The 26,174-nt window shown below is 53.7% G+C and overlaps 2 protein-coding genes across 4 annotated transcripts in view; both read right to left on the reverse strand.

Moving 5' to 3' along the window:
* Nucleotides 1-192: 192 nt before the first annotated feature.
* On the reverse strand, nt 193-10,345 carry DMWD (DM1 locus, WD repeat containing). 2 transcript variants are annotated; one of them, XR_004256240.1, is made up of 5 exons: nt 9,953-10,345; nt 8,391-8,573; nt 4,984-6,243; nt 3,250-3,545; nt 193-2,947 (listed from the first exon to the last, which is right to left on the reverse strand). XR_004256240.1 is itself a non-coding variant. In XM_032227331.1 (4 exons), exons 1-4 carry the CDS (start codon nt 10,343-10,345, stop codon nt 3,498-3,500), a joined length of 1,884 nt encoding a protein of 627 aa, XP_032083222.1. In that variant the 3' UTR covers nt 193-3,497. The 2 variants fall into 2 exon arrangements, 1 of the variants encoding a protein (XP_032083222.1); XM_032227331.1 differs by having other exon boundaries at nt 193-3,545.
* A 1,592-nt stretch (nt 10,346-11,937) lies between these two features.
* Nucleotides 11,938-26,174, reverse strand: part of SYMPK (symplekin) — a 79,688-nt gene continuing 65,451 nt past the window's right edge. For both annotated transcript variants that reach the window (XM_032227321.1, XM_032227320.1), the window contains exons 13-27: nt 25,760-25,910; nt 25,115-25,350; nt 23,353-23,434; nt 22,955-23,068; nt 22,114-22,261; nt 21,136-21,296; nt 20,932-21,040; nt 20,754-20,854; nt 18,908-18,998; nt 18,613-18,714; nt 17,258-17,445; nt 15,323-15,499; nt 14,193-14,333; nt 13,367-13,669; nt 11,938-12,189 (exon numbers count right to left, since the gene is read on the reverse strand). In XM_032227321.1, coding sequence (XP_032083212.1) covers nt 11,974-12,189; nt 13,367-13,669; nt 14,193-14,333; nt 15,323-15,499; nt 17,258-17,445; nt 18,613-18,714; nt 18,908-18,998; nt 20,754-20,854; nt 20,932-21,040; nt 21,136-21,296; nt 22,114-22,261; nt 22,955-23,068; nt 23,353-23,434; nt 25,115-25,350; nt 25,760-25,910 — 2,320 coding nt within the window. In that variant the 3' untranslated portion in view covers nt 11,938-11,973. The remainder of the gene's footprint in view (nt 12,190-13,366; nt 13,670-14,192; nt 14,334-15,322; nt 15,500-17,257; nt 17,446-18,612; nt 18,715-18,907; nt 18,999-20,753; nt 20,855-20,931; nt 21,041-21,135; nt 21,297-22,113; nt 22,262-22,954; nt 23,069-23,352; nt 23,435-25,114; nt 25,351-25,759; nt 25,911-26,174) is intronic.

The raw sequence follows: 26,174 nt of genomic DNA on the forward strand, positions 1-26,174 counted from the left end.
GCACCCAGTGTGCCAATTACCACTGGAATTACCACTGCTGGTTTGTGCCATAATAGTTGAATTTCGATTTTTAAGTCCTGGTATCTTGCGATTTTTTTCATATTCCTTCTCGGCGATTATTATTATTATTATTGCAAGCCTGCCCACCCGGCTCCCCAGCCGCCAATCAAGAGTCCTTGCGGGAGTCTGAGCTGTGAAAACGGTTCTCTTTAGTATAAATAGGCATTCACGATTTCTATAATTTAAACGCTTTTTCAGACACGACAGTAACAAACGTTTAGAGCAGGTAGTAAAGTAACGAAAGGCACCGGGGGGACGACGACAGCAGTTATTGGCAGTTTTCAGATGTTATTGGGGGGGGGGGAGGCAAAAGGATGGGAGGGGGGGAGAACCTGGCTGCCAGACACCAGCTGGCTTCTTACAGAAGTCACAGGGGGTGGGGGAGGCAGACATGCACGGGGAGGGAAGGAATCGGGGGCAGAGGAAGGAAAAGCAAATTAATACTGTTTTTCCGAGGTCCCTCCGTCTCGCTGCAAAGAATCCAAGCGGATCTGATGGGAAACGAAGGTTCTCCCTTCCCCTCCCCGGTCGCTTCGTGGTGAAGCAGGGGTCCGTGGTTGTAGACCGATATGGCTTTTTAATCCTGGGGGAGGGGAGACGCCCCTGTGTTAGGTCCTTCATTCACCCTGGGGGTGAGGGTCTTTTGAATTTGGCAACCTGGAGAGCCAGACGTATTGAAGGAATCCGACGGGGCGGTGAACGATCCCTCGTCGGTACGGAAGGCTGTCGAGGGTTCACACAGCCGGCGGGGGAAACCCTGGTCAAGCCGACGGACGGACGCAGGTTTTATACCTCGGGCCTCGCGAGAGGAGCATGGAAATGGCGAGCGCTGAAATAATTCTCCTCCACGGGGTGTAGGCGGCAGCCGGGATTAGAACTCGCTGCCCTACAAAAACATTCCCAGGATCTCGAGGAAAGCCACTCCTAAGATCGGACTGACAGAGGATGTTTGGACTGCGCATCCATCGCCTACGAAGAAGACGGAGGAGACAATTTGTAGAGAGACTGAGTCTCTTCCCAAGGAGACTTACGGGACCCTCCGATGCCGTGTTTCTCAACCTCGATGACTTGAAGACGTGTGGACTTCAACTCCCAGAATTCCCCAGCCGGTAGGAAACCAGAAGAGCACCTGATGGTGGCACATGTGCCGACGGAGAGGGCCGTGCGTGCCACAGGTTTGCCATCACGGTTATCTAGCCACTAAACGTGAGCCAAATTCTTAGGTTTTTTTTCCCCCCCCCACTGATCAAATCAAGGAAGCCAAACTGGCTAAAAATATGCACCCCTAAAACCGATTCAAATCCAACCAAAATCTGCATCTTTTAAAGGAGGGAGACTTGCCGAAAACAACGGTACACATTTTGACATTTATAATGATCCATTATACAATTGCGGCAACTCCTCTCTCTCAAGACTATCCTTAATTGTCCACAGGCCCAAAGCATACTTGGGATATTTTCGAGACTCCGTGCTAAATTTAAAACGCTTAAAAAAAAATGTTTTGCTTGGCTCCGAATCTGTTTTTGGAGGAGCTGGGAGTTGGGAGACCTCATCCTTTCCCTCCTTCGCCTTAGGCAACCCGAACCTAAAATCGGGCTGAAGCCCATCAAACCCTAGAGACATCCAGAATTCAAAATCTGACCCTGTCGTTTCCTTGGCAACTTCCAAGAATGTTTAGACTCCCAACTCCAGAATTCCCAGCCCCAGGATGCATTCTGGGAATTGAGAGCCCACCTGTGCTGAGGTTTTGAAATACGGCTCTGCTCCGCTGACTTAAAATAAGCGAAACAGGAACATGAGCGCATCGCAATAAAAGGAGAATATTTGGAGCTCGGGGCTGAAATGAGGGGTCCCTGGTGCTCTCTCTGAGCTTGGTGGTCTTCTTGCAGACGTTTCATGACCAAACTAGGTAACGTCATCAGTAGCTGGTAAGGAGGGAGGTTTGCACACCAAGCCCCACTCCTTAGTTATCTAGTTTGGGTCATGAAACGTTTGCAAGAAGACCACCAAGTTCAGAGAGCACCAAGACCCCCTTCGCCCATCTGAATTAGCCTGGCGCATCAAGGTGGAGAAACGCAGCTCCAGAAGCCAGGATTTGCCATGGACCACCCTAGAGGTTTACTTTTTGCGGCCAAAAACAACTCCACAAGGAGGTGAAGCTCAAAGCCGAAGGCTGAATGAACTGAGCAACTGACTGGATAAGCGTCAGCTACATAATCTAGAAGGCTGTGCCTTGACCTCAGCAACTTATTAAGATTCCTGGACTCCCTTTTCCATCATGGCTGGCTGGGAAATTCTGGGAAGTTGAAATCCGCACCTCTTCCAAGTGGCGGAGGCTGAGAGGAAGGGAGTTGGTTTAAAGACTGCGGAACGAGTCCGTGCAAATCAAGAGTGCGGATGTGTTGGGATCGACCAATGCATAAACACGGACATCGGCAGAACAGACAACAACGGCAAAAAAGAAGTGTCGGAAAGAAAGGATCAATTTTGGCCAGAAATTGCCGGCCCAAAAAGGAGACCCCCATTCCGAGGGGTGGGTGGGTGGGTGGGAGAAAGGAGTGGATTGGAGGATGAAACCGTCCTTGAGAAACATCGCCAACGGCGAGAGGCCCCTTCCGAGATGAAGCCGGGTGGATGCGAGAAGCCGGAGCAGAGAGTCCACAAGACAGCAAAAGACGTCGGAAACCACAGATGACGAGAATTCCCTGGCAGTTTCGTGCTGGATCTCTAAACGTTTGTAAGCAGTCTCTCTAGGAGAGTCCGTTGGCTGAGCGGGGAGGAGGAGGAAGGTGGGGGAGGACCATCCGCGGTGAGAAAGTCGAGAGAGAACTATCTGCCGGACAGAGGTGCATCTGATACCTCCGGGCAACAGAGATACTGGAACTTTCTGTGCAAAAATGGAATTAAAGCAAAGGGGGGGGGGAGAGGGAACAAAAGGACTGTTACACATGACAGGGCATGATTCTCCCCTGTACAAAACTGTCTCCTTCTGGGGGGGGGGGGAGGATTCCTCCGCCCACCCCCAAGCAACCAGGACGATGGAGTTAGGGATAGGTCTGGATGGAGTGGGGGGAGGAGAGGAGGGGGGGGGGAAGGGGTAGCTCAGTTCACCTTTGTGCAAAATCAGCCCCTCCAAGCACCCTGTGCTCAAACCTTAACATTAAATAAGAGAGTTTCGTTCATTAATACTTTTAAATAGCGGAGAGGCGCCGTTCGCCCTTCAACTACGCCGTTGGTCTCGAGAGGTTAAACGGTTAGGATTCCACATGGCCGCAGGGTCGGGTTTCACAGGCGAGGGATGGGGACAGACAACCTGTACACACGCGCGCTGAAAAGGTCCCAGAACTTTCCCCTCTTGGGTCACGTCTGCTCCGCGGAGCAAAGGAACCGGAAGCAGTCCCACTCCGGTTCCAAGCCGGAGAGCCAGTGAGTGCCGTTCACACGATTGTGCCGCTGGGAGAGCCCCCGTTCTGGGAATTCAGGATCTGGAAAAAATCAAAAGTGGGGGGGACAAAGTTTAAACAGCAAATGTGGTTCCTTCATCCCGTGGGCTGAATCTGAGCTGGCCGTCAGCGCTTCCCATCCACCAATCAATCACGTCACGTCATTCAGTTAAGCAAGCCGTTGCCCTCTGCTTTTCTACCTGGATCTGCCCCGGGACAGGCTTATGGGATCTAGTGATCCCCGGATCCACCAGCAGGCTAATTCAGAGAGGATCTCTTGCTGGGGGAATAAAGGCTGAATCAACCCAGTTATGCTACTGGGAATAAAGAGAAGTCAGATTTGCACAGGAGGGGACCCCCCGAGGGCATCTTAACGCAGCAGGAACCAAGCGCAGAGAGGAGAGAATATTTCTAGATCGGGGTTGAACGTGGTTATCAGGGCACTGATGACGTTATCTAGTTTGGTCACACGACATCTGCAAGAAAACCACTAGGCTCAGAGAGCACGAAGAGCCCCTCCTCCCCCCCCCACTCATCCTCCTTATGGAATCTCAAATTACAGGCAGCTCTCTCGACTTACAACTATTCATTTAGTGACATTTGAAGTTACAACTGAAAAGCGTGATTTGGGACACAACCGTTGATGGCCAGGTGATCAAAATCCTTGATCCTGGGCAACTGGCGTGTATTATTTATGACCTTTGCACTGTCCTGGGGTCGTGCGATCCACATTTAGCAATAGCAGTTAGACTTATATACCGCTTCATAGGGCTTTCAGCCCTCTCTAAGCGGTTTACAGAGTCAGCATATTGCCCCCAACAACAATCCGGGTCCTCATTTCACCCACCTCGGAAGGATGGAAGGCTGAGTCAACCCTGAGCCGGTGAGATTTGAACCGCCGAACTGCAGAACTAGCAGTCAGCTGAAGTAGCCTGCAGTGCTGCATTTAACCACTGCGCCACCTCGGCTCTTTGTAACCCTTCCCAGTCGACTTTCAAAAAGCAAAGTCAATGAGTGGAAACCGGATTCACTTAACGACTGTGTGGCCAGAAAGGCCATAAAATGAGGCACGGCTCGCTCAAAAATTCCCTTGCTTAGCAGTGGAATATTCTGAACTTGTGGTGGTAGATTGAGGGCTACCCGGAACAAGTCCCAGCCTAACCTGCAGAAGAGTGCTGGCTGATCCCGGCTCAAACACTGAATGGACTTATATACCGCTTTGCAGCCCTCTCTAAGCGGTATACAGAGTCAGCCTATTGCCCCCCAAACAATCTGGCTCCACATTTGACCCACCTTGGAAGGGTGGAAGCCTGAGTCAACCTTGAGCCGGTCAGGATCGAACTGCTGGCAGTGGGCAGAGTTTGCCTACAGTACTGCACGCTAAGCCCGGCGGCCACTAGGCCGTATCCCTCTCTTGAAGGAGACCTCGAAGCGGTAACCCAACCAGAGATAGAGAGAGAGAGCCGCGAGATCCACTTACCGCCTTGCCTGGCCTGGCCCAGGTGCAGATCAGGCCTTCCTGGCAGGCGGTGATGATAGAGTCCTCCAGGAAGAGCAAGACGGTCAGCCGCTCGTGGGCGATCTTCTTGCACACCAGGGGCTCCAGCAGGGGCACTTCGTGGATGCGGGGGCACAGGGCCGTGCCCAAGACCTTGGCCGTGTCCAGCTTGCTCCTGGGCACCACGTTCAGCTTGTCGCTGCTCTTGCTGATGTTGCCCAGGCTGTGGTAACGCTTGTGCTCTTTCTCCGCGTTCTTGTCCCTCCGCTCCTGCAAGGTGAGGGTGGCGAATTTGCCGATGCTGAAGGGCACCGCCCCGTCCGCCGCGTGGCTTTTGGCGGTGCTGGTGACGGCCGGGTGCGGCAGGCTGTTGGAGCGCGAGAGGGAGCGGGGAAGTGGCCCTCCGCCGCCACCCGACTCGGCGGCCAGGTTGCTGCCCCCGCTGCCCGAGGGAGGGATGCCGGTCCCAAAGGTGTTGGTGAGCGTTCGGGTGCGGGGCAGCAGGTGGTGGGGGTACAGCACGTCTTCGGTCAGGTCCCAGAGGCAGAACTGGGTGTCCTGCCCGGCGGAGCCGAACCGGTAGGTGACGGAGGGGGTGCTTTTGGCGCTGTGCTTGGACAGGTGGGAGAGAGTGCTGCTGGTCCTCACCCGCCTGAACTCGGACGAATCCTGCAGGTCCTCGTCGCTGCCGCTCAGCTCCCCGCTCTCCTCGTCCTCCGTGCTGGTGGTGTAGGGGTCGAAGGCCACCGCGTTGACCCAGGACTTGTGCCCGTGGCCCCGGGCGATGACCCGGCCCTCTGCGAAAGACCACACCGTGACCAGGTCGTCCTCTCCCCCCGTGACGATGTAGCGTCCGTCGGGGCTCCAGCAGACGCACAGCAACCCCCCAAAGTAGCTCTTCATCATGCCCTGGAGCAGCATGGAGTCGAAATGGAAGACCCGCAGGCAGCCGTCTTGACTGACGCACGCCAGGTAGCGCCCGTCGGGCGAGAAGGCAAACTCGTTCAGGGCCCCCTCGCCCACCGCCCACTTCAGCAGCGGGTTCCGGGCGTTCTTGCTCTTGCAGGCGTAAACGGTGAAGCCCTCGCCTTGTTTGAGGAGGGTGTACTGAGGGGCGGCCGAGACGCAGGGCTGCTCCACGTTGTAGAGGTACAGGTGCCCGCTGGCGTGGGAGGCCAGGAAGAGGCTCTCCGACTCGGGGATCCACTTCACAAAGGTAACCTTTGACTTGTCGATGAGCCTCTGCGGGAAAGAAGGCCGAGGGCCAGAAAGAAAGGTGAAAAAGAGACCCTCGGGGTCCCAAGAGGGCCCCCTCCCAAATACCCCTCCCACAGGCAAATCCTGAGTAGCCCCTCCATCCCAAACCCCCAGCCCATTCCACGTTTCTGAAAGTCAGCTTGTTCGCTAGACAGAGATCATCTAGGAGGAGGATGGTTTGTTGAGTTTTTGTAGCTGTCCATCTCGGTGAATAACGCCAGGCAGCTCACAATTCCAAAAAGACATTACAAACGAAGAACGTTTCAAAGGAATAAAAACAAGAGCAAAAGCACGAAAGAAATATCCAGATTGTTCTGGAAGGTGGTCTTCTCTGCGGGGGCAGTTTTTGTAAAACGAAGCCAGAATCCGAGAGACGGGAGGGATGAGGATGCCCGCTGGATTCTTCCCTGGAACCTGCCCCGCGCGGGAGAAGGCGATGCCATCTCAGAACAGCTGGGAGACGGCAAGGCCCGAGGCCCATTTGAGGGCGAATTGCTGCTTCTCCGGAGCAGGGCTCTGCCAGGATGGATCTGCTAAAGCTCCGAGTCATCTTTCTGCCGAAGCTCCAAAACCACAAGCTGCTGCAATTAAAGCTGCATCTTGATTAATCTGCTGATTAGAATCAGTAATGAGGGAAGTCATCAAGGGAGCGTTTTCCAGATGTTCTGTTCTAGAACTCTCATCAGCCCCAGCAAGCGGCAGCCAGAAGCTATTATTAGCTGCCGGTTCCCACTTAACGGGAGCCGGGCTGAGCTGAAAGGATCCCTGCGGTGACCCACCCCCCAACCCCACCCAAGGTTGGCGGTTTTCTTGCAGGCATTTCACGATCCAGCTAGATAACATCATCAGTGCTGGAAGGGAGTGGGGTTTGCTCTCTGTTTATTTGCCTTGTAAGTGTTGGTGGAAAAATGTTTTCTTGGCAGTTTCCTTAGCCTGTTTCCTGTTTGTTTGAGTTGGTAGTTCTTTGATTGAGGTATTGTTTACTGCTTGATTGTTGGTTAACCCTGTTATGAATCTCTGCTTACCTAAGTGTGGATAAGCAACATCAACAATAGTTAAGCCATAGCCTCATCAAGGGAACCACTAAGGACACTCCCACCAATATTGACAGAGCAAGGCACTGTATATAAAAGGAGATCGAACCCCTCTCTCTTCTAGCACTGATGGTGTTACCTAGTTGGGTCATGAAACGTCTGCAAGAAAACCACCAAGCTCAGAGAGCATCAAAGACCTCAGAGCCCTCTTCTTCCTCCTCCTCTTCCTCCCCTTCATCATTCTCCTTCTCCCCTCCTCTTCCCCACAACCCCTCTCTCTTCTAGCACTGATGATGTTACCTAGTTGGGTTATGAAATGTCTGCAAGAAAACCACCAAGCTCAGAGAGGAGGGAGAGCTCTTCTCCCTCCTCCTCTTCCTCTCCATCATTCTCCTCCTCCCCACAACCCCCGTCTCTTCTAGCACTGATGATGTTACCTAGTTGGGTTATGAAACATCTGCAAGAAAACCACCAAGCTCAGAGAGCATCAAAGACCTCAGAGCCCTCTTCTTCCTCCTCCCTCCCATTCATCATTCTCCTCCTCCCCTCCTCTTCCCCACAAACCCCCTCTCTTCTAGCCCTGATGATGTTACCTAGTTGGGTTATGAAACGTCTGCAAGAAAACCACCAAGCTCAGAGAGCATCAAGGACCCCATAGTCCTCTTCCTCCTCCTCCTCTTCCTCCCCTTCATCATTCTTCTCCTCCCCTCCTCTGCCCCACAACCCCCTCTCTTCTAGCACTGATGATGTTACCCAGTCGGGTCATGAAACGTCTGCAAGAAAACCACCAAGCTCGGAGAGCACCAAAGACCCACCCACCCCTGTCTTTCTCCCCCTTAAAGCACTGATGATGTTACCTAATTGGGTCATGAAATGTCTGCAAGAAAAGCACCAAGCTCAGGGAGCATCAAGGACCCCACAGTCATCCTCCTCCTCTTCCCCCTCCCTCCGTCTAACACTGATGATGTTACCTAGTTGGGCCATGAAACGTCTGCCAGGAAACCCCCAAGCTCAGGGAGCACCGAGGACCCCCCCACGGTTCAACCCTGAGCTGCAGAGATTCCCTTCTGTGGGGAAGCCGCCCTGCCCTGGACTCACCTCCTCATTAAATAGCTTACTGGTATCTTTCTTGATCAGATCCAGGTACTGCACTTGCCCAGCTGAGAAGCCCACCAGGAGGGAGATGCTTTCGGAAGCCGCCGTGAACTGGTTGAAGTCATGGCAGGTGGGCTGCGTCCCCTTGTAGATCCGCTTGTCGATGGGTTTCTTCAGGTCGATGGACTGGGAGGATCACGAGAGACATTAAGACATTAACAAAAAGCAAGGACTTCACACAAAGAAATCTAAAGCGGGAAAGGAAGGGGCACCACAAAAGGGCCACTTTTCAGAACAGCCCTGAATCGTTTGCCCGTCAGAAGGTTGAGATCCACTATTTTGACCACGTGACAACCAGCTTCTTCTTAGCCAAAACAGCCCCATTGCCTGGACGACCCGATTTGGGGGAAGCTTCCTTGCCAGGAGATCCTCAGTCACGTCGTCCCAAAGGAGCTTTTTTTTGTCCAAAAGGCCACTTGGACTTTCTTGGGTTTTTTTCCCCCCTTCGAAGACCTTTCGCTTCTCATCCAGGAAGCTTCTTCAGTTCTGATCTTCTGAAGCTTCGTGGATGAGAAGGGAAAGGTCTTCAAAGGGGGGGAAAAAAGGCAAGAAAGTCCAAGTGGCCTTTTGGACAAAAAAAAGCTCCTTTGGGACAACGTGACTGAGGATCAAGGTGGCGCAGTGGTTAGGGTGCAGCACTGCAGGCCACTTCAGCTGACTGCTATCTGCAGTCCAGCGGTTCAAATCTCACCGGCTCAAGGTTGACTCAGCCTTCCATCCTTCCGAGGTGGGTAAAATGAGGACCCAGACTGTGGGGGCGATATGCTGACTCTGTAAACCGCTTAGAGAGGGCTGAAAGCCCTATGAAGCGGTATATAAGTCTAACTGCTATTGCTATCTATCTATCTATCTATCTATCTATCTATCTATCTATCTATCTATCTATCTCTATCTATCTATCTATCTATCTATCTATCTATCTATCTATCTATCTATCTATCTGGGTGAAATGAGGACCCAGATTGTTGGGGGCGATATGCTGACTCTGTAAACCGCTTAGAGAGGGCTGAAAGCCCTATGAAGCGGTATATAAGTCTAACTGCTATTGCTATTGCTATTGGGAAAAAAAGCTCCTTTGAGGCATCCCTGCCAGGAAATGCTGGGCAGAGCCACATCAGGAGAGCCCCCCCCCCCCCCGGCCGATTCTGCTTTGGCTCTTCCTTGCCCATCATCCACCCCTCCCCTCGTGGCCCCACCCAAATCCCCCCTACACCCCCACACCTGGGCACCTTCCCCCACCCCTATCCCAGGTGACCCCTCCAGTGCCCATTCCCCCCACCCAGCCCCCACTGCTGCCCCCGCCCTCCCTAACCCATCACTCACAGGGGGGGGGGGTCGTTCCCCCCTCCCCAAATCCTCCTTACACCCCCCCCACCTCATTTGGCCGCCCCCACCCCGGCTTTCCCTCTCCAGGTGTGCATCTCTCACCCCCCCCAGCCCTCCCTGCCCCCTAAATCCTCCTTACACCCCCACCCAGCCCCCCCTTCCCCCCCCCCGGGGCTCACCCTCCTTCCCCGCCCGGCGGCGCCCGAGTAGAAGTAGAGCTCCCGGCCCAGGTTGAAGCAGACGCGGCTCCGCTCGGCGCCCGGGCCGCCCGCCTCTCCGTCGGCGCAGGGCTCCCCTGCTCCCGCGGCCAGGCCCAGCCGCACCAGCGAGAGGCGGACGGGCGGCAGCGACGGGGCGGGCGGCGCGGGGGCTCCGGCGGGCGGCAGGGGCGGCGGCGGCGGGGCGGGGGGCGCGGCGGGCCTGGCTCGGGGCTCGGGGCCGCCCAGCAGCCGGTAGGAGCCCTCGCGGGTGCGGAACTGGCTCTTGACCTCGTGCGGCGGCGGGGGCGGCGGCGGGGCCGGGGGGGCGCCTCCGTCCGGGGCCGGCGCCGGGGGAGCCAGCGCCGCCGCCATCTTCCCGCCCGGCCGCCGCCTCCCGGAAGTCGCCGGCCCCCCCTCTCCCCCGCTCGCCTCCGCGCGCCGGAAGCCGCGCGGAGGAGGCGGGCCCTGGCGCGAGGGGGGGACGTTGCCGGGCAACGGCGCGCGAGACTCCGGCCGGGCTGGGCCGCCCGGGGAGGGGAGGGGCGGTGCTGCGGTCGCCTTGGCAACGGGTGCCAAGGGCTGGAGGCCGCGCGGGCCGCCTGGGCGGGGCTCTCTTTGCGCAGGCGCCACCCTTGGCTGCGTTTTTTTTACGGGTTCCTGGCAGAGGGGACCCTGGAGGTCTTCTAGTCCAGCCCTTTGCTCAGGCAAGGGGACCCTATAGCCATTTCAGGCAGGTGGCTGTCCAGCCCCTTCTTCAAAACCTCCAGCGTTGGAGGAGCATATCCCAACTTCTGGTGGCAGGCAGTTCCACTGGTTAAGAGTTTGGTCAGGAAATCCCTCCATTCCACGTTGCTCCTCCTCCATTTTTTCTTGTCCTGCTTTGGAAAAGAGCTTCAACCCCCCCCCCTCTTTGTGGCAGCCCCTCCGATACTGGAACTGTTACTAGGTGCTGACCCAAACTGGATGCTGTACTCCAGGTGTGGCCTTCCTGAAGCTTTATAATGGGGTGCTAATACTTCATGCGATTCAGATTCTATTGCCTCTGTTTACACCAGTGTTTCTCAACCTTGGCCACTTGAAGATGTCTGGACTTCAACTCCCAGAATTCCCCAGCCAGCGAATGCTGGCTGGGGAATTCTGGGAGTTGAAGTCCAGACATCTTCAAGTTGCCAAGGTTGAGAAACACTGGTTTACACAACCGAGAATTGTATTACTTTATTTGGCTGCTGCTACACAGGCTGGCTCCCTTTAAGGTCCCTCTCAGTGTTACTGTTTTTGAGCCTCGCCTAATGGGTAAAGGCAAAGGTTCCCCTCGCAAATCTGTGCTGTCGTTCCCGACTCTAGGGGGCGGTGCTCATCTCTGTTTCAAAGCCGAAGAGCCAGCGCTGTCCGAAGACGCCTCCGTGGTCAAGTGGCCGGCATGACTCAACGCCCGAAGGCGCACGGAACGCTGTTCCCTTCCCACCAAAGGTGGTTCCTATTTTTCTACTTGCATTTTTTACGTGCTCTCGAACTGCTAGGTTGGCACAAGCTGGGACGAGTCACGGGAGCTCCACTCCGTTACGTGGCGCTAGGGATTCGAACCACCGATCAACAAGCTCAGCGTCTTAGCCACTGAGCCACGTGTCCCTAATGTGCAACTTGTCCCTTTGGTTTTCCCTGCCTAGTTGTAAAACTGGCTTTTCTCCACATTGAATGTCATGTTGGATAATAGGGACCATGGTTCAAGCCTTCCAAGGCTTCAACCCCACCTGGGCTAGGGAATTCTGGGAGTTGAAGTCCACACGTCTTAAAGTGGGCCAAAAGCATGAATCCCACCCACTCAGTTTGCCTGCAAGGAGAGACTTCCCTGTTGCTAGGAGGAAAGTGGCTGAACTCCTCTGCAAAAAAACACCCCAGGAAGCACCAGGAAGGATAGCTGAGATGCTTTATTGAGAAGGCAGAGACCCCCGTTTCCCCTTCTCCCACTCCCCCCCCCCCCGGCCATTCTCCCCCTCCCATCAGCTCTCCATCTTCTCCTCTTCCTCAGTGCTGGACTTGGGGGGCGCTGCTGGTGCCTCCTCCGAAGGGCCGGTTGAGCCGCCCTCTGCTGCTTGGCTGTCCTTGGCCAGCTCTTCTGGGGCAGGGGTGGGCTGGGCCGGGACCGGGGTCTTGCTGGAGGACCCCTCGTCTGAGCTGCTGCTGCCGCCACCGCCCGCTTCCTTGCTGAGCAGCTCCTGCAGGGAGAGGACACGACACCCGTCAAGAGTCAAAAGTGGACACGGGAAAAAGCACTGGAAGCCAAGCGGGGGATTTCAGGGAAATGAATTTAATTTAACTAAATGGGAATCCGAGGAAGGAACCTGGTTTTTGGCTGGGAAATGAGGCAATGACGGCACCCAGAATTGGAGTCAAGGGACCATATTTTTTTCACTGAGGACAGCAAGACCCCCCCCCCCCCCCAAGAATTCAGTCTGTGCAATTAAAAGAACCACTTTGGTCTAGTGGTTGAGGCTGCGATGGAGAACCCATGGCACACATGCCAGAGGTGGCACACAGAGCCCTCTCTCTGGGCATATGTGCTGTCATCAGCTGCTCTCTGGCTTCTGTTCTTCTGGCCAGCTGGTCTTCGCAGGTGCCTGAAAACAACCTGAAAAACGGCCCAAAAAGCGGGCAGAAAATGACCCAAAAAAGAGCCTGTAAACTGCCTGAAAATGGCCCCAAAACAGCCAAAAAAAACAGGCACATGTGTGCTGATCAGCTGGTCTTCAAGTTTCCGGCACTCTGGCACATGGACACGCACATATATGCACACAGTAGAGCCGAGGTGGCGCAGTGGTTAGGGTGCAGCACTGCAGGCCACTTCAGCTGACTGTTAGCTGCAGTTCAGCGGTTCTAATCTCACCGGCTCAGGGTTGACTCAGCCTTCCATCCTTCCGAGGTGGGTAAAATGAGGACCCGGATTGTTGTTGGGGGCGATATGCTGACTCTGTAAACCGCTTAGAGAGGGCTGAAAGCCCCATGAAGCGGTATATAAGTCTAACTGCTATTGCTATTGCTACATGTCCCAGTTTGGGCCCTCAGTGCCGAAGAGGCTCCCCATCCCTGGGTTAAGGCATCAGGCTAGAAAGCAGGAGGCGGTGAGTTGTAGTCTTGGCTCGGCCATGAAAGCCAATCACCAGGAGGCTGGGAGTTCTAGTGCCCATCTTAGGCATGGAAGCCAGCTGGGGAATTGGGGGCCAATCACTCTCTGCCTCTCGGCCCAACATACCTCACAGGGTTGTTGGGGGGTAAAAGAGGAGGAGGAGGAGGGAGACGTCTCGACTCTGCTTGATTTATGTGTAGAAATAACCAACAAACGCAAACTGGAAAAACACAAATAAATACAACGATCGAAAAGAGGGGGGGGGGTACCTTGGTGGGCCAGGGTCCTTCTAAGCTGGAGTCCAGCAGGGAGCTCTCCCCCGCAAAGCTCTCCTCCTCCTCCTGCATGCTGATGAAGATGGTGGGGGTCTCGGCTTCGGGCACGTCTTCCGGGAGGTCCACCAGTTCCTCTGCAGGGGGAGGGGTGGGGGGGCCGGCCGGGCGAGCCTGCTGCTGCTGCTTCAGCTTCTGCTCCTCCTCCAGCTGGCGCTTCAGGGCCTTCTCCTGGGCCAGGCGCAGGGCGATCATGTCCTGGGACACCCGAGGCAGCAGAGGCTGGGGCTCCGCTTCCTCCTGGGGACCCAGAAAGATTTGGGGTTAGGATCCGCTAAAGAAGTGGTTAAATGCAGCACTGCAGGCTACTTCAGCTGACTGCAGTTCTGCAGTTCGGCTGCTCAAATCTCACCGGCTCAAGGTTGACTCAGCCTTCCATCCTTCCGAGGTGGGTAAAATGAGGACCCGGATTGTTGTTGGGGGCGATAGGCTGACTCTGTAAACCACTTAGAGAGGGCTGAAAGCCCTATGAAGCGGGATATAAGTCTAACTGCTATTGCTATTGCTATTTAAGGCCCAGAAAGCTCTGAATCCTTTTAAGATTTTGCTTCTGTCCTTTGCCAAAGTTTGGCTTTCAAATCAAAACCAAACTGGGAAGCAAAACCGAGCCTTTTCCAGTGGCAGTTTCCCCACAATTCCCCCTTGGCTTTCTGCCAAACTCCTGCCCCCTGCTCTTGCCCCTCAGTACAATCCATCAGCCTCCAGTGCAATAATTCAGCCCCCGCCCCCACCTCCAACCCCCATCCGTCCTCACAGCACTGACCTCCCTCTCTCTCCTCAGGGTCTTCGTCCTGGGCGGAGCAGGGCCCCTCCCTTCCTCCAGGGGCTGAAGCTCTTTGCCTTCCGATTCCTGTTTGATGGTGGCTTCCAGAATGGCCATGGTGGAATTGGGGACGTGGGCTTGCTGGGGGTAAGAAGGACACCGTGTCAACCGGCAGGGGACTTAAGGCAGCCAAATGAAGGTTAGTTACCGATCAAAGACTCCGAAACACAAATGCAAGATTATTCTGGCTTCGGCTTTTCCATCAACGTCTCAGCATAGATCCACTTTTGCTGAATACCTAATTCCCATACCACCGTCTTATGCCTAACCCATATGTTACCCATATATTAAGGTAAAGCTTCCCCTCGCACATATGTGCTAGCCGTTCCCGACTCTAGGGGGCGGTGCTCATCTCCCTTTCAAAGCCGAAGAGCCAGCGCTGTCCGAAGACGTCTCGGTGGTCATGTGGCCAGCATGACTCAACGCCAAAGGCGCACGGAACGCTGTTACCTCCCCACCAAAAGTGGTTCCTATTTTTCTACTTGCATTTTTACGTGCTGTCGAGGTTGCCAGAAGCTGGGACAAGTCACGGAAGCTCACTCCATTACACGGCGCTCGGGATTCGAACCGCCAACCTTTCTGATCGACAAGCTGAGCGTTTAAGCCATTGAGCCAACGCGTCCCTATCCATAGTGTGTGTGTTTGGGGGGGTGGGGTATTACTTCTACTATTTTTGTCATTTTTCCAACTACCTTCTTCTGCTGATATCTCTGATTATCACTTTGTTATTTTGCATCTACACTGAGAGTTTCTGCAGAGTAAACAAGTTCATTGTGTTATTGGCCAAATTACAATAATTGTAGTTCTAATTCTGACCCACTTCTGTCCCAGCGACTCCATTTGAGGAGATAGGCTTCTGAAGCAAATAGGGCAGGGGCAGAGGGAAATATTCTGGGAATCTACTCCGTCTTCATCATATAAGCCATTGGTCCCCAACCTTGGCAACTTGAAGACCTGTGGACTTCAACTCCCAGAGTTGAAGCTTTGCTGGCTGAGGAACTCTGGGAGTTGAAGTCCACAGGTCTTCAAGTGGCCAAGGTTGGAGACCACTGATATACGTCATTGCCTACCTGATGGGGGGTGAAGGAGCGGACGTGAGCGAGCAGAGGCTCCCTCAGCTCCGGGCACTTTTCGAACACGGCACTGAGCTGCTGTGGGGGCAACTGGAGGATGACTTGGAAGGACTGGGGCTTCGTGCGCTGGCAGCATTTGATGAAGCCCTCCCAGACTTTGGGATACTTCCACACCTGGGGAAGAAGCAGAGTTCGAAAACTGAGCCATTGGAATCCTCCATCCATCCAATTCATTCGTTCGTTCGTTCATCAAAGGCGTCGGCCTCCCATCTTATCACAGAGGCAACTCTGGACAGTTTACACTATTAAAAAATAAAGCTATATAAATAGGGCGACGTTATCAAAAGGCAACATGCGATAGCTGAAAGATGGGTGGGAGGGAGTAAGATGGGGGGGGGGGAGAGCCGAGGTGGCGCAGTGGTTAAATGCAGCAGTGCAGGCCACTTCAGCTGACTGCTATCTGCAGTTCGGCTGTTCAAATCTCACCGGCTCAAGGTTGACTCAGCCTTCCATCCTTCCGAGGTGGGTGAAATGAGGACCCAGTTTGTTGTTGGGGGCGATATGCTGACTCTGTAAACCGCTTAGAGAGGGCTGAAAGCCCTATGAAGCGCTATATAAGTCTAACTGCTATTGCTATCTGATATTAATCTTGAAGGCAGCCCCAACACGAAGGCTCTCCTTTGGAGCCCCAAGATCTTCAGGGAGGGGAGCAATACCGCCCTTGAAACCGTAACTGGGGTTCAGGAGAAGAACGGCCTCCTTGCCTTCCCATTCTCGGTTTACTCGCCCTTCAAAGTTTCAACAGCACTGGAAGAAAAGTGACTTATGCCCAGCTCTCACGCTTACGACCATCGCAGCATCCCCACGCTCACTCACGGGAGCAAACTCCGGGGGCTTGGCAACCCACACTCACAATGGTTGCCCATCTCCTGGGAGTGCCCTCTCTCTGCAAGAGGCCCAGGGAGATCCAGAGTTTAATAGCATTAATAGCATTTGATTGCCGCCCAATCCCGTAGGACTCCGGGCGGCTAATAATACAAATAAATCAAAAAGAAGGGAAGGAAAGAAAAGATAGGTTTAAATCCAGACAAGCCAACTCAAGTCATTTCAGAATTTGCTTAACCGTGGCAAAAAGAAAAGTTGACAAAAGGGGCCACAATTCACTTGCGGGCTGCCTTGCTTGGAAGTTTGGGGCTTCCTGGTGGCTGTAAATGAAGGGCTCGCCTGTATGGTTGAAATTCGGCTTCTTAGCAATAGCAGTTATTTCATTTTCATTTCATTTCATTTTATTTGTCTTGTATGCCACCCATTCCCGGAGGACTCCGGGCGGCTCACAACAGACAAGAGAAAGGGGGATAAATAGACAAGACTTTAAAAAAGACGCAACATTCACAATTTTTGTAGGGCTGGATGTTTCACAAGCCCCTTGGCCTGCTGGAGCAGCCAGGACTTGCAGAAGGCCAGGAGGGTAGTAAGGGTCCGGATCTCCATGGGGAGGTCATTCCAGAGGGCTGGAGCTGCAACAGAGAAGGCTCTCCCCCGGGGAGTCGCCAGCCGACATTGGCTGGCAGATGGAATCCGGAGGAGACCTAACCTGTGAGATCTTATCGGTCTGAGGGAGGTAATCGGCAGGAGGCGGTCTCTCAGGTTAGCAATAGCAGTTAGACTTATACACCGCTTCATAGGGCTTTCAGCCCTCTCTAAGCGGTTTACAGAGTCAGCATATTGCCCCCAACAACAATCCGGGTCCTCATTTCACCCACCTCGGAAGGATGGAAGGCTGAGTCAACCCTGAGCCGGTGAGATTAGAACCGCCGGACTGCAGATAACAGTCAGCTGAAGTGGCCTGCAGTGCTGCACCCTAACCACTGCTCCACCTCGGCTCTCTTAAGGGCCCCAGGCTCTCTTCTGCTCCCCCAGGCCCCGACTCACCTGCTTCAAGATGAGGCGCGAAAGGATATTCATGACGAAGCCGCCCAGGCGGGGGTACATGGTGAGTGACTGGATGACCGTCCGCATGAGGAGCATGGGGAGGGGGTTCTGCTCCATCAGCTGCTGCATCACCACGGCCAGCACCTCTGAGGTGTAGACGTTGTGCTCGGCAAAGCACAGGTTGGTCGCTGCGGGCAGGGAAATCGAGGGCGTGAGAAAAGAAACTGCTCCAAAAACATAGGGAGGAGGGTGCAAAAGGGGGCCACCACGCGTGTCCCAAGCGGTCAGTCCTTTGATGCCCCCCCCCCAAGAAACAGGAGAAATCAGAAACCCCGAGAAGGGAACCTAAAGGTTTATTGCAAGCTGAAACTCTGGACAAGAATCTGAATGGCCCGAGCGAATCGGTGCAGATAAGAGCCCAAGGAATTGAAGGTGGGCTGGACTTCGGTCTCCTGTGGGCATGAAGGGACTCGAGACTGATGACATGCTTGACTCTTCCCTCCCTCGAATCAGCCTGCTCATCTACTGCACTGCTTCCCAAATCTTCAGCCGTGATAACAATTCCAGCCTCTTCAATTGGGATCGCTTTCTCTGGGGTTTGTCTGGAATGGTATGAGGTTTCCTGACTGAGCAGGGGGTTGGACTAGATGTCCTCCCAGGTCCCTTCCAGCTCTGTTATTCTTGTCGGATGCATGGCAAGACGAGAGGCGACACAGGTTTGTGCGTTTCCTTCGGAGGGCAGCAACCAAGAGCCCAGAGCAGTGTTTCTCAACCTTGGCTAATTGAAGATGTCCGGACTTCAACTCCCAGAATTCCCCAGCCAGCATTCAACGATGCAGCTTTTTAAGAAGAGGTTGGACAACCATTTGTCCAAAACAGTCTGGGGTCTCCTGCTTGAGCAGGGGTTGGACTAGAAGACCTCTGAGGCCCCTTCCAACTCTTACTATTCTACGGTCTAGATCTCTTGAAGCAGTGTTTCTCAACCTTGGCTACTTGAAGATGTCCGGACTTCCACTCCCAGAATTCCCCAGCCAGCATTCGCTGGCTGGGGAATTCTGGGAGTTGAAGTCCGGACATCTTCAAGTGGCCAAGGTTGAGAAACACTGGCCCAGAGCCACAACTGTGCCAGAATTCCGAGGGTCTCCCCACTACGTTCACTACCGGATATAATAATGGTGGCCTCGGAGCCTTCCTTCCAACCCAGCTTCGAGTAAGTGGGGACCACTCAGTACGGCCTTTGGAGTTTTGGGAGTTGTGGCGCCCACCCAGGGGCCCCTTTTAAGGGGACCATGCACCCCTCCGTGATGAGTCCAACTGGTCTGGCGGAGGCGAGCTGAAGCCCAGAGGCAGCCAACCTTTGATGATGGACTTCATGTCGCACTTGGTGGAATCGATGTTGTGCAAGGCGATCAGCAGCTCCCCGGGATTGAGGGGGGAAACCGTGGAATTCCCTTCACCTGTGGAAACGACCGCAAGAGAAATTAGCCCCACGGATCCTCCACAAGGACGCAGCTGCTGGGTCCACTCGTTCGGTCTGGCAGCTACTCAAGTCCTCCCCCAGGGCTCCCTTTCCCCACCTTGGCGTACGTCCCTCCTTGCAAGGGGGCAAAAGGTTGGGCGTTTGAAGCGGGGATGGGCCGTGGTCCCTACCGTGTTGGGTTCCCAGGAGCCGGTTAAAGACTTCCTTCACCACGATGGGATTCAGCTTGATGAGCTTGGGCAAAGCTTGGATCACCTCTTTCTAGAAAGAGACCGGGGGAGGAAGGGCGTGAGAGAGAGAGAGAGAGGGAGGGAGGGAGGGAGGGAGGGAGGGAGGGAGGGAGAAAGAGAGAGAAAGAAAGAGGAGAGAAAGAGAGAGAGAGAGAGAAAGAGAAAGGAGAAAGAGGGAGAGAGAAAGAGAGGGAGAAAAAGAGAGAAAGAGAGGAGAGAAAGAGGGAGAAAGAGAGGGAGAAAAAGAAGGAGAGAGAAGGAGAAAGAGAGAAAGAGAAAGGAGAACGAGAGAAAGAAAAAGGAGAAAGAGAGAGAGAAAGAGAAAGGAGAAAGAGGGAGAGAGAGAGAAATAGAGAGAAAGAAAAAGAGGGAGAGAGAAAGAGAGAAAGAAAAAGGAGAAAGAGAGAAAGAAAAAGGAGAAAGAGAGAGAAAGAGAGAGAAAGAGAGAGAAAGAGAAAGGAGAAAGAGGGAGAGAGAGAGAAAGAGAGGAGAGAAAGAGGGAGAGAGAAAGAGAGAAAAGGAGAAAGAGAGAGAGAAAGAGAAAGGAGAAAGAGGGAGAGAGAGAGAAAGAGGAAGAGAGAAAGAGAGAAAGAAAAAGGAGAGAGAAAGAGAGAAAGAAAAAGAAAGAGAGAGAAAGAGAGAAAGAAAAAGAAGGAGAGAGAAAGAGAGAAAGAAAAAGGAGAAAGAGAGAAAGAAAAAGAAGAGAGAGAAAGAGAGAGAAAGAGAAAGGAGAAAGAGGGAGAGAGAGAGAAAGAGAGGAGAGAAAGAGGGAGAGAGAAAGAGAGAAAGAAAAAGGAGAAAGAGAGAAAGAAAAAGGAGAGAGAAAGAGAGAGAGAGAGAGAAAGGAGAAAGAGGGAGAGAGAGAAAGAGAGGAGAGAAAGAGGAAGAAAGAAAAAGGAGAGAGAAAGAGAGAGAGAGAAAAAGAGAAAGGAGAAAGGGAGAGAGAGAGAGGAGAGAAAGAGGGAGAGAGAAAGAGAGAAAGAAAAAGGAGGAGAGAGAAAGAGAGAGAGAGAGAGAGAGATAGAGAGAGAGCGGATGGGCCGTGGTGAGCCCTGCTTTTTCCTCTCTCCTTCCGTCAGCCTTCAGAGGGCCTTGGCTTCTCTGCTACGTCCTCACGGGTCCTGCAGGGCACGGGGCCCCGATCCTCTACTCAGTGAAATAAGACACTAGCAGAGAATACAGGGAGTACAACGGTTCATTTAGTGACCGTCTGAAGTTACAACGGCACTGAAGAAAGCCACGTAGGACTGTTTTTCACACTTTACCACCGTTGCAGCCCTCCCTGAGGTCACGTGATCAAATTTGGACACTTGGCAGCTGCCTCATATTTATGACGGTGGCGTCACCTTTTGTGACCTTCTGAGACGCCAAGGCAACGGGGAAGCCGGATTCGCTCAACAGCCGTGTGAGTAACAACTGCGGCCATTCCCCTAACGACCGTGGCACAAAGGGTCGTAAAACGGGGCAAAATTTGTTGAACAAAAGTTTCACTTGGGCACAAAAATCTGTGGCCGTAAGTCGAGGACTCCTTGTAACGCACCTTAAGGGGGCCTCAGGTAAGAACGCAAAGGGCACAACAAAAAAGAAAATAATTGTGATTTGAGGTTCATGCCTCATTTTGCGGCGAGAGAGAGAGAGAGTCGGAAGTCGATGTTTCTTTCTCTTCTCAGCCTCCCTCACTTCTCTTCCTCCTCTTCCTCCCCACCGTTTTCCTATTCCCTTTTGCATTTTGTCTCTGATAATTCAATAAAGGACGTTAAGAAAGCAGGAAGGCAGCCAAGGGTACCTTTTCCAAGCCGTTGAGAACCGGGATGAGGAATCGGACATCCGGGAGCCTCTTGTTGTAGAGATCTCGAACTCGTTTCACCAGCTCTGGGGACGGAGGAACTGCAGAGGGAGAACCATGGGGGCCTGGAGTAGCCGGAGAGCCCAAAGGGCCAGCGGATCCCCTGGCAAAGCCCTACCTTTATCGGTCAGGCTGTGGAGGCACCGGGTGACCAGAGTTTCGGCTCCTTTGGGGCAGTTTTTCACCAGCTTCAGCAGCTCCTGAGAATTCATGCCCATCCCGCGGATCTGGAGATTGGGAAGTGTAAGCCACGGGGAAGGAGGAGGGAAGGGGAGCCGCTTTGCCCCGGAGGGGAGAGAGGGATGGCTCTCTGCCGACTCACCGGCTGCTCAATCACCCTGAGGATGGTCCGCTTGATGTCCGCAATGGCCTCCGTGTAGACGGACGCCAACTCGTGGATGAGCTTGTGGTTCTGGGGAAGGAGGGCCAAGTAGAGGTAGAGGCAGTGCTTGATGGTCTCCTCGGTCCAGGGGGCGGCCACCTCTGCAAGGGAAAGGAAGGTTGAGAAGGAAAAGGCTAGGCAGCCGTCGCTGGGGAGACAAAGGGAGGGAGGGAGGCTGTCAGAGAAGAGCCGGGGGAGGCAGCGTCAAATGCATCATCAGCCTAGAATCGTTGTGTTCCCACAAATGGTCTCAACCCAGCCCTTCTTGAATTCCCTTGACCTGTATTTGGCTCCCCATCCAGGGTCAACGGAGTTGAAGAGGGGTTGGGTCTAAAAACTGTTTGTGGGAATGTAATGATTCTAGGCTCATGAAGTGCTTAACTCCGCCCTCAGCTCTGCCCGCTCTTCTCCGACTACCCCCAGCCAAGGAGAGGGCAGGCCGCAAGTGCGGAATCAGCCCCGAATCCTTGTGTGGCTGCAAGAGATCTGGAACTGACCCCCTCCTGCTTATGTTCCATAGACCCTCTCTGTGTGAAGGCTGACAGTATGGAGCCGAGGTGGCGCAGTGGGTAGAGTGCAGCACTGCAGGCCACTTCAGCTGACTGCTAACTGCAGTTCAGCGGTTCTAATCTCACCGGCTCAAGGTTGACTCAGCCTTCCATCCTTCCGAGGTGGGTAAAATGAGGACCCGGATTGTTGTTGGGGGCGATATGCTGACTCTGTAAACCGCTTAGAGAAGGCTGAAAGCCCTATGAAGCGGCATATAAGTCTAACTGCTATTGCTATGGAGAGATTCCTGCATAATAGGCAGAACGGAATCAAGTGGTGAGCTTGAACTTTCCCTGTGTAGATCCGGTTACTTGCGCCTGAAGGTGACCGAGGCCCATCGGAAGAACCTCCTTGTTGGGACCAAGTTACCTGTATCTTTATCAGCGCCAAAGAGAACGGAAGGCGGGTTGGGGTGGACCAGCAGCTGCAGGTAATTCAGGGCAAACTTCTCCACGTATTCCCGCAGGTGGTCCTTCTCGTACATCCGCTTAATGAAGAGGAGGGCCTGTTGGCGAACCTGAGACAGGAGAACAGCCAGTCCGGGTCACTTTCAACTCCAACAAGACCAGGGTTTCTCAACCTTAGCAACTTGAAGATGTCCGGACCTCAACTCCCAGAATTCCCCAGCCAGCGAATGCTGGCTGGGGAATTCTGGGAGTTGAAGTCCGGACATCTTCAAGTTGCCAAGGTTGAGAAACACTGAACAAGACGCATGGAGGGGATTTCTTCTATTTATCTTATCTATATCTCACTTTCATTGATTTATTTGTACAAATAACTCACAGCGGCGAACATCTCCCACACGCCTTCCTATTTTCTCCACAACAACCCTGTGAGGCTGTTAAGTGAGTTTCTCCCCCCTCCCCATTTTATTACCTTACTCATCCATTGTTCAGTAAATGACAGGAGTTGTTAAATTAGTAAACATGGTCATTAAGTGAATCCTGCTTTCCCCACTGGCTTTGCTCGCCCTTGGGACATTGCAACCGTCATAAATGTGAGTCAGTTGCCCAAGTGTCCGAATTCTGATCACGTGACCACGGGGGACACCGCAACGGTCGTAAGTATGAACAATGGTCCTACCTCACTTTTTTCAGTGCTGTTGGAACTCTAAATGAACTGCTGTTAAGTCGAGGGCTACCAGTATTGGGAAATTAGCATTATAATGGTTAAGAGCTGAGATATTTTGGCCCAAGCGCGGAAGACTCACCTTGTCCTTCTCGTGGGAGCTGAGGTCCAAGAGAACGTGCAGGTATTCGAACTGCCTGGACGGGCGCTTGAAGATCAGATCGCGGAGAGTCGACATGCCCAAATATGTCCGGCTCTGCAAAACAGCCCAGAAGGAACCCCCAGGATGTGTCCCGGTCCAAAGAAGGAAGGGGAAAAAATTCCCATGAATATTGTTAGTACATTCAAAAATATCAATTTCCCCAACTTCTGCTCTTCGTAGGGCCGTAAATATTTAGCTGTCTCATTCCAGACAACTGAAGTCCAACCTGTGGACTTCAACTCCCAGAATTCCCGAGGCAGCCATCCAGATCCGGCTGAGGAATTCTGGGAGTTGAAGTCCAGGGGTTGTAAAGGGGCCTGACGGCCTGGGAGACGCACCTCATCCTCGCAATACTTGCGTATGACTTCCAGGGCGCTCTCTGTGATCAGGGGGGCCTCCAGAACCACCTTGGTGAAGATCCTGCAAGAGACACGGGGGAAGGGGACCCAGGGAGGGTCAAGGGTTTAGAGTGGGCAATCGGGAGAAGATAGAAATAAGTCCAACTCCCACTGGAAGAAGTGGAGCTGCACCATTTCAGCCAGCAAAAGGTGATTTGCAAACTTCTCGATTAAAGAAAGGATGCCAGAGGGAACATTATTTATATGGAGATCATTTTGTTTTAAGTTTTTTTCCATTTTCATAACATATAACCACATGTATACTATTACATAGCCAACATCATATTGTATTATTAAATGTTTACATCAATTCACCTTACCATCAACTCCCCAAAACCATTATTGGCTCTTCTGCTCTCCCTACACCATATTTGTACCTTATCCATCACTTTCTTCTCCCTCTCTCCTCCTCCCTCCCTCCTTTCTTCCCTCTGTCGTCCTTCTCTTCTCTACTTTCCCTTCCTCTCTCCTTCTCCTCTCTCCCCTTTCTACTCTTCCTTTCTCTCCTCCCCCTCCCTCCCTCCTTTCTTCCCGCTGTTGTCCTTCTCTTCTCTACTTCCCCTTCCTCTCTCCTTCTCCTCTCTCCCCTTTCCACTCTTCCTTTCTCTCCTCCCCCTCCTTCCCTCCTTTCTTCCCTCTGTCCTTCTCTTCTTCCCCTTCTTCTCTCCTTCTCCTCTCTTCCCTTTCCACTCTTCCTTTCTCTCCTCCCCGTCCCTACCTCCTTTCTTCCGTCATCCTTCTCTTCTCTACTTCCCCTTCCTCTTTCCTTCTCCTCTCTCCCCTTTCTACTCTTCCTTTCTCTCCTCCCCCTCCTTCCCTCCTTTCTTCCCTCTGTTGTCCTTCTCTTCTCTACTTCCCCTTCCTCTCTCCTTCTCCTCTCTCCCCTTTCCACTCTTCCTTTCTCTCCTCCCCCTCCTTTCTTCCATCTGTCCTTCTCTTCTCTACTTCCCCTTCCTCTCTCCTTCTCCTCTCTCCCCTTTCTACTCTTCCTTTCTCTCCTCCCCCTCCCTCCCTCCTTTCTTCCCTCTGTCATCCTTCTCTTCTCTACTTCCCCTTCCTCTCTATGTGGGCATCATTTTGACTGGGAGCCTTTCAAAATCATTTCCCAAAGACATTTCATCAGAGGAGACGAGGCAACCTGAAGCCCCCTCAATTCTTCTCCCTTCAAAATAATTCTAAGAGGAGGAGGAAAAACTAGGGAAGCCAGTTTAGTCTTGGGGGGAAGTGGAAGACGGTGAGTTCCAGTGCCACCTCCTTAGGCCTGAAAGCCAGCTGGGTTAATATTGGCTCAACCACCAGGAGACTGGGAGTTCTAGTCCCACCTTAGCCAGGGAAGCCAGATGGAAGGGGGCTTTGGGCCAGCGGGTCTCTCTCAGCCAAAATCACCTCACAGGGTTGTTGTGGCTGTGAGGAAAACAGGGGGAGGAAGGCGTGTGGGGGGGCACGTTCGCCCCTTTGGAGTTATTCGTAAAAATAATAAAGGCGGGATTCCAAGAAACAAATTCAGCTGATTTTTGTGACGGTTTCCAAATCAACACTTTCAACCGGAGAGATTTGCTAAAACTTGACGGCGGCTCTGACTTAAGGCTACTACGGGTAACTGGGAAGTAAAAAACGAGGGTCCCTCGTCCCCCCAAATATGACCCAGAGGGGTTTTCTAGCCCCCGTCCAGCTTGCCGGCTCTGCCGGGCCACGGACTCACCCATCCTTCTGGTCGGGCTTCTCCTGCAGGCCGGAGAGGAGGCCGATGAGACACTCGTCGTAGTTGCTGAGGGAGCCGGTGGGGTATTGGCTCAGGTAAGCGTTGTACTCCTGGTAGAGCCAGGCGAAGGCCAGGTCCAGCCGGTTGCGGATGTCGTCCAGCACGAAGGCCAAGATCTCCTGCTTCAGAGGGACCTCAAACTGGGTCACCAGGGAGGAGAGGATCTTCACCCGAGCCTGCGGGAGGGAAGTCTGGGCTCAGGCCAGTGGCTTGCCCACAGCGGCCCCCACGGCCGACCTCAGCGGTCCCAACCCTTTCCAGATTGCACAGGGCGTGTGTGTCTGTGTGTGTCTGTGTGTGTGTGGCAGGGGCACCTACACAGCTCTCTGTGCAGAGCAGGAGATGCGCACGAGAGGATGCACGCGGGGCTCGGCGCACATGAGCAGCAGGCTCTTTGGCGCACGGGTGCAAAGCTCTGCTCCTCCGAGCGGAGGGCGCTGGGCACGAAGCTCCATTCGCACAGGCTCGTCTGCCGCTCGCGGGAGTGGAACTTCGTGCGCATGTGGCGCTTTCCCATCTCTCCCACGGCCCAGTTTCAAACAGGCCATGGCCCGGGTGCCTGTGGCTTGGGGACCGCTGACTTACGTGGGCCGCCCCGCTGTAAGCCACGGCCTTCTCGGAGCGCAGGATCCGCTTGACAGCGGCCAGTTTGAGCTTCTCCTTCTGGGTGTCCGTGAGAGGCTTGATCACGTCGCTCAGGCGGAAAATCTTCTTGCGGCCGCTCGCACCCACCAGCCTGGAGCACAAGCACAGCAAGGCCGGCGTTTGAGGGGGGGAGAGGGAGGAGGGCGCTTCCCCCAAATGCAGGGGGTTTCCGCTAGTAGCTTGTCGTACGGGTAGCCGTACAACTGTCCATTTAGTGAATCATGGGAAGTTACTACGGCACTGAAACAAGTGACTTAGGAAAGTTTCTCACACTTACGACCATTGCAGCATCCCCAATGCCACGGGATCAAAATCTGGATCCTTGGCAACCGACTTGCCTTTACGACGGTCGCAA

Source organism: Thamnophis elegans, chromosome 12, assembly GCF_009769535.1.
Source record: "Thamnophis elegans isolate rThaEle1 chromosome 12, rThaEle1.pri, whole genome shotgun sequence".
NCBI lineage: Eukaryota > Metazoa > Chordata > Lepidosauria > Squamata > Colubridae > Thamnophis > Thamnophis elegans.

Excerpts from the sequence above, each read along its gene's own strand:
- DMWD (XM_032227331.1), bottom strand. The coding sequence starts at position 10,345 with ATGGCGGCGGCGCTGGCTCCCCCGGCGCCGGCCCCGGACGGAGGCGCC. Across the intron at positions 8,574-9,952 it reads CCGCCGGGCGGGGAAGGAGG|TCCATCGACCTGAAGAAACC; the intron begins GTGAGCCCCGGG and ends TGATCCTCCCAG. Across the intron at positions 3,546-4,983 it reads GGGCCAGGCCAGGCAAGGCG|ATCCTGAATTCCCAGAACGG; the intron begins GTAAGTGGATCT and ends GATTTTTTCCAG.